We start from the raw sequence: 10927 nt of genomic DNA, 5'->3' as shown, positions 1-10927 counted from the left end.
CTTTCCAATAATGTTTTGTAAAAACTGAACTATACGAGACGAACTGAGCTCCTAAAACCTTTCTGTGATTTAAAGAATGATGATATGGGGCTGGTGTTGTGGCACAGCAGGTAAGCCACCACCTGTGACACCAGCGTCCCATGTTTTTGATGGGTTTGAGCCCCACCCACTCCACTTGCAATCCAGCCTCCCTGCTAATGCACCTGGGCAGTGCAGGATGGACCAAGTGCTTGGGCCCCTGCACCCATGTGGGAGACCCACATGACGCTCCTGGCTTCAGCCTGGCCCAGCTCAGGCCCTTGTGCCATTCCAGGAATGAACCAGCAGATGGAAAGAGCTCTCTTTGTTTTCTTTTTCTTTTTTTTAAATCTTTTTTTTTTTTTTTTTTTTTTGACAGGCAGTTAGTGAGAGAGAGACAGAGGGAAAGGTCTTCCTTCCATTGGTTCACCCCCCAAATGGCCGCTATGGCCCATGCTGTGCCGATCCGAAGCCAGGAGCCAGGTGCTTCCTCCTGGTCTCCCATGGGGTGCAGGGCCCAAGCACTTGGGTCATCCTCCACTGCCTTCCCAGGGCACAGCAGAGAGCTGGCCTGGAAGAAGGGCAACCGAGACAGAATCCGGCGCCCTGACCGGGACTAGAACCCGGGGTACCAGCACCACAGGTGGAGTATTTAGCCTAGTGAGCTGCACTGCTGGCCAAGAGTTCTCTTTCAGCATTTCTCCATAACTCTGCCTTTCAAATAAATAAAAATAAGCCTTATGAAAAAACACCTGGAAATACATACTCATTTTTCGAGGCCTGAAGTCCAAAGTCAAGGCTGCAACAGGACCACTTCCCACAGGAGGCTCCTGGGAGAATCTAGGATTTTCTAGTGACTCCTTGTGTCCCTGGGCTCGCATGGCTCCCACCTTGGCCCCCATCTTCATCTGGCCTTTGAGAGCGCTGAGAATATTCTGCCCTGGCCCACTGGCCTGGAAACCAGCAGGTGCAAAAGGACTGCTCGACCATGGCACTGTTTCTTGGAAGCAGGAGCTGAGATTCCGTGTGAGTGCTCATCCCGCGCCGGGAGGGGACGTCAGCTTGTCCCGCGTCTGAAGCCTCCACAGGTGGCTGCTCCCTCACACTGTACACGCAGTCTGCTTCGTACGCGCCCGACTCAGCCTCTCGGCTCATCTTTCACCAGGACTCCGTGCTGCCTAAAGCTGAAGTAATTCCCTGTGCTCCGCGCTCCTGCTAAGCTGTTGTGTGGAAGTTAATTTTCCAGCCAGCCAGGCCCCTAGGAAGATGAGAGAGCAGTCTGCCCGTCCCACACCTCGCGACTTCTCTTCTGCCCTGCCCGTGTCATTCAGGATGACCTCCGAGGTCCTTGCTTTGACTCTCCTGAGGGCAGAGCCCAGGCTCCAGGCAGAGGCTGTCTCGGGGACCGCCACTGAACAGACAACTGGAAAACACTGCTGTTTCCCACAAGGATGTGGTCTGTTGGCTATTTTAGGTGACAGTGGCTGCTGGCTGAGGCATGGTCAGGCCCACCCACTTCCCCTGTGTCTCCTGCTGTGAGTGTTCCCACGCCCACACAGTGTGGCCCATCTCATCTGTCCCCTGGGGCTGGGGACTTGACATCTGACTGTTCTGGAAGTGCGTCCCTGCCTCCCGCTCACTGCCACACGGTCGTGGGCAAGCCCCATCTCCCTCCAGACTGTCTCCTCTAACATAGAGGTTCCCGCTCTGCCCCCTGCAAATCCGAGAGGGAGGCCCGGGTCTGTCACTCGGTGGGAGCTGTGGGCCTTACCGCGAGGGAGAGCTGCTGAGTTGGCCCAGCTCTTGCTCTGACCCTGGAGAAGAGAGCCGAGGCCCCTGCTCCTCATCCCCCTGACAGCAGCAGAGCCAAGCCCTCTGCTCCTCGCCCCCCAACGGCAGCAGAGCCGAGCCCCCTGCTCCAGGCCCCCCCGACAGCAGCAGAGCCGAGCCCCCCAACAGCAGTGGAGCTGAGCCCCCTGCTCCTCATCCCCCGACGGCAGCGGAGCCGAGCCCCCTGCTCCAAGCTCCCTGACGGCAGCAGAGCCGAGCCCACAGCACTTCACCTGCTCCTTTTATTTGGCACTGGACCCAGGACGGGGGGCAAGTGGGATCAAAGCAGGGGCTTCCCTAGCCGCATATCTCCCATGCCCCTCAGCCCCCCGAAGGTGTTGATAAGGGACAGGGGCTCTGGGAGGCCTAGCTGCTTCATGGGGCACGCCTTGGCCTTGGATTTGTCACCGCGTCTGGCCTGGACCTTCCTGTGGGTATCAGGGAGGGCTCCGACGTCAAACGGCAGATGCCACAAGGCCCTTCCAGGACGGGGGCTCTGAAGGCGCCGGGGAGCAGCAGCCTCGGTGTGAAAGGAGGGAAGAGAGGGAGAGGATCAGGAATCCGTCTGGAGAGCGGCCCTCCCACCCTGCCCCGGGGCTGGCACTGCCCACCAGGGGGCAGTCACCGTTCAAGGCCCACCTTTGTTGGCTTCAGGACGCCGGGTGCCAGCTTGAGCTCAGGGTTGGGTGGGAGGGAAATGAAAACCTTGGCCGTAGGTAGAGTCGTCAGGGCCTTGCCTGTGGTCGACAGGGCCTTAGAGCCCAACAGCTTGTGGGAGTGCAGCCTGAGACCCCGCCCCTGGGGCCAGAGCACACGGGGAGAAGGCAGCCGGGCCTGGATGTGGAGGCTGGGGAGGTGGTAAGGGGCTGTGGGAGCAAGGGAAGCTCTGAGGAGGGCTGGGAGGCCCTGGGCTGACCAGCTGCCCCAGAAGGAGGGTGTGGAGGGTGGGGCAGAGGGAGGGGCGAGCACAGACAGAGCCCTCCCGGGTCCTTCTCCAGAGACAAGGGGAAGAACACAGGGTTTGGAGTTCAACAGACCTGGGTCTGCATCCCAGCTCTGCCCCTTCTGAGCTGTGCAACCTCGGGTAACTTCCTTAAACTTCCTGATCCCTCAGCTGGAAAACGGGAGTAGCAGCACCCACCTTGCTGGGCTGCTGGGAGGACAAAGGAGGCTGGCTGGGTGGGGGCAGCATGGCTGCTAGGTGCTCGATCAGTACCAGTTCCCTCCCTGAGGAAGGGCAGTGCCCCGGGGGAGACAAGCTTGGGCTGGGGGAGAGCGCAGTCTGTCAGTGAGTCCTGGCTCCTGTGTAACCACCTGGGGGTGCCCGGGCTGGAGGGACACTGCTCATCTGGCTGCTGGAAATATCTAGAAAGCAGGCTCTGCGAGTGGTGGCTTTTACTTCTTACTGCAGGCTCTTTGGCAGGGGCAGGGCTTGGACAGCAGGACACTGGGGTGTTTGGGGAGCACAGTCTTACCCAGGGCCTGGGGGTTCTTCGGACTCAATGGCAATCTGTCCAGGGGGTGGGGTTGCCTGTCTCCACTATCAAAGGTCATGGTGAAAATGCAGCCCATCCTGGAGCCGGAGGGGTCCCACTTCCGGAGACGGGGGTGGGCCAGGGCGGCGGCACTTTTCGCCTTGCCTTTCTTCCCCTTTCCGGGGACCGTGGTGGTGGACGTGCTGTCCGGCTTCTCAGCGTGTCCCTGGCTTCTGGGCCCAGCAGCGTTCCTAGAAGAGTCCTTGCCTTCCCCAGCGCCTCGCTGAGTCGGCAGGTGAGGGAGAGCCGGGCGGACCCTGACCCGCCGGTGACACATCGCCAGGGGCTTCTTGATGGTGCAGCCTTCCACCAGGAGCCGGGTCCCCACATACTGGGGCACCTCCACGACGGGCTGTGGGCAAGCAGACGAGACGGGGCCCGCTCAGCCCACGGCACCGGTACCTCACGGCCCAGCAGGACTCAGGGCAGAAATGAGTGCAGAACTTTTCCGAAGCATCTGGTCGGAAACGGAAACATCTGGGCCGAGGCACAGGGAGGTGCCAGCCCAGGAGACCCACTGCGGTGTCCAGAATCACAGAGCCCCACGGGCTGCTTAAGCGGGATGAACGGCGCAGTCCTGGCCAGGCCACCCCCGGCACCATCCTTCCCACCGCCCTCCCAAGTGCCTGTGGCTCGCTGCCGAGGGCCAGCTTCCTACAGAGAAGCTCAGTAAGGATGCCAGACAGGTCAGGGGCTTGGAGTCCTTGGAGTGACGGCTGAGCCCAAGCCACAGCGAGCAGAGGCTGAGGGCTTTAAAGAAGGCAGCCTGCAGACAGCAAGCAGCTGACTGGCGGGGCAGAGGGAAGTGCTCCCTACCGTCTAAAGTTCCCCTAAGCCGGCCAGGTTCCAGGAGCGGCCACTGGGCCTGGCTAGCAGCCTCCTTCAGGCCTGGGGCCCTCCTGAGGGGTCTACAGTGTCAGCAGGGGCTCCTGACTGAAATCTCTCTAAACACCGCAACACCGGGGAGCCGGTTACAAACCCGGCTGCGTGCGCACCCCAGAACCCCAGCTCACCTGTGCAGAAGGGTCTCAACCAACAGAGAAGGTACCTACAGAATTAGAACCTTACTGTTTGAACAGGCAAGAACCAAAACTGTATCAAAACAACCAGGTGAAAAGCATGGCAGGACACCATAATTTGCATAAGGCCTAAATCTCACCTTACAGTGTAATTAATAATTGCAAAGGGAAGGGTGCAGCTTATCACAGTGAGATCTGGCAGCTGCTACCTTAGCCCACAGTCAAGTTTCACACCAGTAATCAGGAGACGCTCTAACAAAAAACATCCAATCCGAATTCCAGCAAGCTGTCTGACCTAGCATCTACATTACAGGACGTCCAGACAATACAACACCAAGCGCAACACCACCGCGAAGAACCAATCGCATCAATGCAGAGCATGGGACAGTTCTACAAACAACTGCTGGGTCCCTTCCAAGACCCGAGTGGTGGAGAACGCTCCAGAGGCATCCCAGATTCGGACAACTAGAGACCAACCGGGGCCAGTTGTGCGCCTTGATTAATGCCGGCCTAACAATGAAAGCCAATCAGCAATGAGGGCCAACAGAGGACAACTGGTCATGGGACAAGGCAGGTGCACAGGCCACAGAACCACCTCTAGGGGCAGGGGCCCCTGGCAGCCCATGCCTCTGCAAGACACCTCTGCTCCACAGTGGGACCTTTCCCCTGGCTCTGCCGTCATCCCACACGAGCGCCGGTTCATGCCCACTTCCAGCCCAGTTCCCTGCTGATGGCCTGGGAAAAGCAGTGGAAAATGACCCAAGTGCTAGGGCTCCTGCCATCCACACGGGAGACCCAGATGAAGCTCCTGGCTCCTGGCTTTGGCCTGGCCATTGCGGTCATCTGGAGGTGAACCTGTGGATGAAGATCTCTTTCTGTATCTTGCTCCCTTTAATCCATAACTCTTTCAAATAAATAAATAAAATCTTTAAAAAAATGTTATAAGTAACTTTAACAAAGAGGAGGCCACTAAGGTCACGTGGTCAGCTGGCCCCTCCCTGCAGCCGACCTCAACAGAAGCTGAGTGCTACTGCCACTAGGGAGACCCCCTGCAGGGCGAGACCCTCTGCCCTGAGCAGCCGCAGATGGGTAGGGGTGCACGTGATGCTGGGTTCGTCTACAGAGCCCGCAGATATTCTCAATGTGCCTCCAGGGCACAGACACCTCACTGCACAGCCACAGGGAGACCACCTCCAGGGCACAGACCCCATCACAACAGCTACAGGAAGACCACCTCCAGGGCACAGACCCCTCACTGCACAGCTACAGGGAGACCACCTCCAGGGCGCAGACCCCTCACTGCACAGCCACAGGGAGACCACCTCCAGGGCGCAGACCCCTCACTGCACAGCCACAGGGAGACCACCTCCAGGGCGCAGACCCCTCACTGCACAGCCACAGGGAGACCACCTCCAGAGAACAGACCCCTCACTGCACAGCCACAGGGAGACCACCTCCAGGGCGCAGACCCCTCACTGCACAGCCACAGGGAGACCGCCTCCAGGACCCACACCCCTCACTGCACAGCCACAGGGAGACCACCTCCAGGGCGCTCACCCCTCACTGCACTGATGAGAGGAGACCGCCTCCAGCGCACAGACCCCTCACTGCACAGCCACAGGGAGACCGCCTCCAGGGCGCACACCCCTCATTGCTCAGCCACAGGGAGACCACCTCCAGGGCGCAGACCCCTCACTGCACAGCCACAGGGAGACCACCTCCAGGGCGCACCCCATCACTGCACAGCCACAGGGAGACCGCCTCCAGGACCCACACCCCTCACTGCACAGCCACAGGGAGACCACCTCCAGGGCACAGACGCCATCACTCAACAGCCACAAAGACCACCTCCAGGGCGCAGACCCCTCACTGCACTGATGAGAGGAGACCGCCTCCAGCGCACAGACCCCATCACTGCACAGCCACAGGGAGACCGCCTCCAGGACGTACACCCCTCACTGCACAGCCACAGGAAGACCACCTCCAGGGCGCACACCCCTCACTGCACAGCCACAGGGAGACCACCTCCAGGGCGCACACCACTCACTGCACAGCCACAGGGAGACCGCCTCCAGGACGCACACCCCTCACTGCACAGCCACAGGAAGACCACCTCCAGCACACAGACCCCTCACTGCACAGCCACAGGGAGACCACCTCCAGGGCGCAGACGCCTCACTGCACAGCCACAGGAAGACCACCTCCAGGGCACAGAACCCTCCCTGCACAACCACAGGGAGACCACCTCCAGGGCGCAGACCCCTCACTGCACGGCCAAAGGGAGACCACCTCCAGGGCGCAGACCCCTCACTGAACAGCCACAGGGAGACCACCTCCAGGGCGCACACCACTCACTGCACAGCCACAGGGAGACCGCCTCAAGGACGCACACCCCTCACTGCACAGCCACAGGGAGACCACCTCCAGGACGCACACCCCTCACTGCACAGCCACAGGAAGACCACCTCCAGGGCGCACACCCCTCACTGCACAGCCACAGGGAGACCACCTCCAGGGCGCAGACCCCTCACTGCACAGCCACAGGGAGACCGCCTCCAGGGCACAGACCCCATCACTGCACAGCCACAGGGAGACCACCTCCAGGGCGCAGACCCCTCACTGCACAGCCACAGGGAGACCACCTCCAGGGCACACACCCCTCACTGCACTGGTGAGAGGAGACCGCCTCCAGTGCACAGACTCCTCACTGCACAGCCACAGGGAGACCACCTCCAGGTTGCAGACGCCTCACTGCACAGCCACAGGGAGACCACTTCCAGGGCACACACCCCTCACTGCACTGATGAGAGGAGACCACCTCCAGGGCGCAGACCCCTCACTGCACAGCCACAGGGAGACCGCCTCCAGGGCGCAGACCGCTCCCTGCACAGCCACAGGGAGACCACCTCCAGGGCGCAGACCCCTCACTGCACAGCCACAGGGAGACCACCTCCAGGGCGCAGACCCCTCACTGCACAGCCACAGGGAGACCACCTCAAGGGCGCACACCCCTCACTGCACAGCCACAGGGTGACCACCTCCAGGGCACAGACCCCTCACTGCACAGCCACAGGGAGACCACCTCCAGGGTGCAGACGCCTCACTGCACAGCCACAGGGAGACCACTTCCAGGGCACACACCCCTCACTGCACTGATGAGAGGAGACCACCTCCAGGGCGCAGACCCCTCACTGCACAGCCACAGGGAGACCACCTCCAGGGCGCAGACCGCTCCCTGCACAGCCACAGGGAGACCACCTCCAGGGCGCAGACCCCTCACTGCACAGCCACAGGGAGACCACCTCCAGGGCGCAGACCCCTCACTGCACAGCCACAGGGAGACCACCTCAAGGGCGCACACCCCTCACTGCACAGCCACAGGGTGACCACCTCCAGGGCACAGACCCCTCACTGCACAGCCACAGGGAGACCACCTCCAGGGCGCAGACCCCATTACTGCACAGCCACATGGTGACCGACTCCAGGGCGCAGACCCCTCACTGCACAGCCACAGGAAGACCACCTCCAGGGCGCAGACCCCTCACTGCACAGCCACAGGGAGACCACCTCCAGGGCGCACACCCCTCACTGCACAGCCACAGGGAGACCACCTCCAGAGAACAGACCCCTCACTGCACAGCCACAGGGAGACCACCTCCAGGGCACAGACCCCTCACTGCACAGCCACAGGGAGACCACCTCCAGGGCGCACACCCCTCACTGCACAGCCACAGGGAGACCACCTCCAGGGCGCAGACCCCTCACTGCACAGCCACAGGGAGACCACCTCCAGGGCGCAGACCCCATCACTGCACAGCCACAGGGAGACAGCCTCCAGGGCGCAGACCCCTCACTGCACAGCCACAGGGAGACCACCTCAAGGGCACACACCCCTCACTGCACTGATGAGAGGAGACCGCCTCCAGCACACAGACCCCTCACTGCACAGCCACAGGGAGACTGCCTCCATGGCGCACACCACTCACTGAACAGCCACAGGGAGACCACCTCCAGGGCGCAGACCCCTCACTGCACAGCCACAGGGAGACCACCTCCAGGGCGCAGACGCCTCACTGCACAGCCACAGGGAGACCACCTCCAGGGCACAGACCCCTCACTGCACACCCACAGGGAGACTACCTCCAGAGAACAGACCCCTCACTGCACAGCCACAGGGAGACCACCTCCAGGGCACAGACCCCTCACTGCACATCCACAGGGAGACCACCTCCAGGGCACAGACCCCTCACTGCACAGCCACAGGGAGACCACCTCCAGGGCACAGACCCCATCACTGCACAGCCACAGGGAGACCACCTCCAGGGCGCAGACCACTCCCTGCACAGCAACAGGGAGACCACCTCCAGGGCGCAGACCCCTCCCTGCACAGCCACAGGGAGACCACCTCCAGGGCGCAGACCCCTCACTGCACAGCCACAGGGAGACCGCCTCCAGGGCGCAGACCGCTCCCTGCACAGCCACAGGGAGACCACCTCCAGGGCGCAGACCCCTCACTGCACAGCCACAGGGAGACCACCTCCAGGGCGCACACCCTTCATTGCTCAGCCACAGGGAGACCACCTCTAGGGCACAGACCCTTCACTGCACTGATGAGAGGAGACCGCCTCCAGCGCACAGACCCCTCACTGCACAGCCACAGGGAGACTACCTCCAGGGCACAGACCCCATCACTGCACAGCCACAGGGAGACCACCTCCAGGGCGCAGACCCCTCACTGCACAGCCACAGGGAGACCACCTCCAGGGCGCTCACCCTTCACTGCACAGCCACAGGGAGACCACCTCCAGGGCGCACACCCCTCATTGCTCAGCCACAGGGAGACCACCTCCAGGGCACAGACCCTTCACTGCACTGATGAGAGGAGACCGCCTCCAGCGCACAGACCCCTCACTGCACAGCCACAGGGAGACCACCTCCAGGGCACACACCCCTCACTGCACAGCCACAGGGAGACCACCTCCAGGGCACAGACCCCTCACTGCACAGCCACAGGGAGACTGCCTCCAGGGCGCAGACCCCTCACTGCACAGCCACAGGGAGACCACCTCCAGGGCGCAGTCCCCTCACTGCACAGCCACAGGAAGACCACCACCAGGGCGCACTCCCCTCACTGCACAGCCACAGGGAGACCGCCTCCAGGGCGCAGACCCCTCACTGCACAGCCACAGGGAGACCACCTCCAGGGCGCAGACCCCTCACTGCACAGCCACAGGTAGACCACCTCCAGGGCGCAGTCCCCTCACTGCACACCCACAGGGAGACCACCTCCAGGGCGTAGTCCCCTCACTGCACAGCCACAGGGAGACCACCTCCAGGGCGCAGTCCCCTCACTGCACAGCCACAGGGAGACCACCTCCAGGGCGCAGTCCTCTCACTGCACAGCCACAGGAAGACCACCTCCAGGGCGCAGACCCCTCACTGCACAGCCACAGGGAGACCACCTTCAGGGTGCAGACCCCTCACTGCTGTGTGGTGCTGCGGGGAGACCACCTCCAGGGCACAGACCCCTCCTCATGTAGCTTTCAGTCTCTTTCTGGGAAATGCGTGGCAGCAGCAGCAGTACAACACAGCAGCTACCACCAAACTGACCTTTACTGCACATCCAGGCACTGGACAAGTGGTCTTTCATCATGAACACCCTAGCATGCTTAGGGGGTGATAAACACAGCCGCCAAACCCCGTGTCACAGTAACCGTGGCCCAGGGACTACCATGGACTCCACTCACATCCATCACTGAATCCTCACCAGACAGGAAGTAGGCACTGTTTTATTACCGCTCTACAGAGGGGAAACTGGGATCCCTTGTGTCTGGTCAAAGTCTCAGGGTCACAGCCACGGCTCAGGGACTGGCAGTGCTTTTTGTTTTTTTTTAAGATTTATTTATTTATTATTTTATTTATTTACAGATAGAGTTAGTGAGAGAGAGAGATACAGAGAGACAGAGAGAAAGGTCTTCCTTCTGTTGGTTCATCCCCCAAATGGCTGCTATGGCTGCAGCTACACCGATCCGAAGCCAGGAGCCAGGAGCTTCCTCCTGGTCTCCCATGTGGGTACAGGGCATAAGGACTTGGGCCATCCTCCACTGCCCTCCCGGGCCACAGCAGAGAGCTGGCCTGGAAGAGGAGCAGCTGGGACTAGAACCCGCACCCATATGGGATGGCGGTGCCTCAGGCGGAGAGTTAACCAAGTGAGCCATGGCACCAGCCTCTTCAGATTTATTTATTTGAAACATTTATTTATTTGAAAATCAGAGTTACAGAGAGGCAAAGGCAGAGAGATAAAGACAGTCCATCTGCTGGTTCACTCCGAAAATGGCCACAACAGCCAGAACTGGGCTGATCTGAAGCCAGGAGCAGGAGCTTCTCCTGGGTCTCCCATGCGGGTGCAGGGCCCCAAGGACTTGGGCTATTTTCCTCTGCTTTTCAGGCCATATCAGAGAACTGGACCGGAAGTGGAGCAGCCAGAACCTGAACCAGCGCCCATACGGGATGCTGGCACTGCGG

The 10927-nt window shown here is 61.0% G+C and overlaps 1 protein-coding gene across 6 annotated transcripts in view; it reads right to left on the bottom strand.

Moving 5' to 3' along the window:
* Positions 1–1196: 1196 nt before the first annotated feature.
* Positions 1197–10927, bottom strand: part of TTLL3 (tubulin tyrosine ligase like 3) — a 30301-nt gene continuing 20570 nt past the window's right edge. For 3 of the 6 annotated variants that reach the window (XM_062200409.1, XM_062200410.1, XM_062200414.1), the window contains 3 exons: positions 3324–3735; positions 2488–2714; positions 1975–2368 (listed from right to left, as the gene is read on the bottom strand). In XM_062200409.1, the coding sequence (XP_062056393.1) occupies positions 2129–2368; positions 2488–2714; positions 3324–3735 (879 nt within the window). In that variant the 3' untranslated portion in view covers positions 1975–2128. Of the gene's footprint in view, positions 1277–1974; positions 2369–2487; positions 2715–2885; positions 3002–3323; positions 3736–10927 lie in introns of those variants that run through there. The other 3 variants (XM_062200411.1, XM_062200412.1, XM_062200413.1) reach the window with 3 other exon arrangements.

Source organism: Lepus europaeus, chromosome 9, assembly GCF_033115175.1.
Source record: "Lepus europaeus isolate LE1 chromosome 9, mLepTim1.pri, whole genome shotgun sequence".
In the NCBI taxonomy this organism is placed as follows: Eukaryota; Metazoa; Chordata; class Mammalia; order Lagomorpha; family Leporidae; genus Lepus; species Lepus europaeus.
The sequence above is the reverse complement of the archived record's forward strand: the minus strand, read 5'-3'. Positions and strand labels throughout refer to the sequence as shown.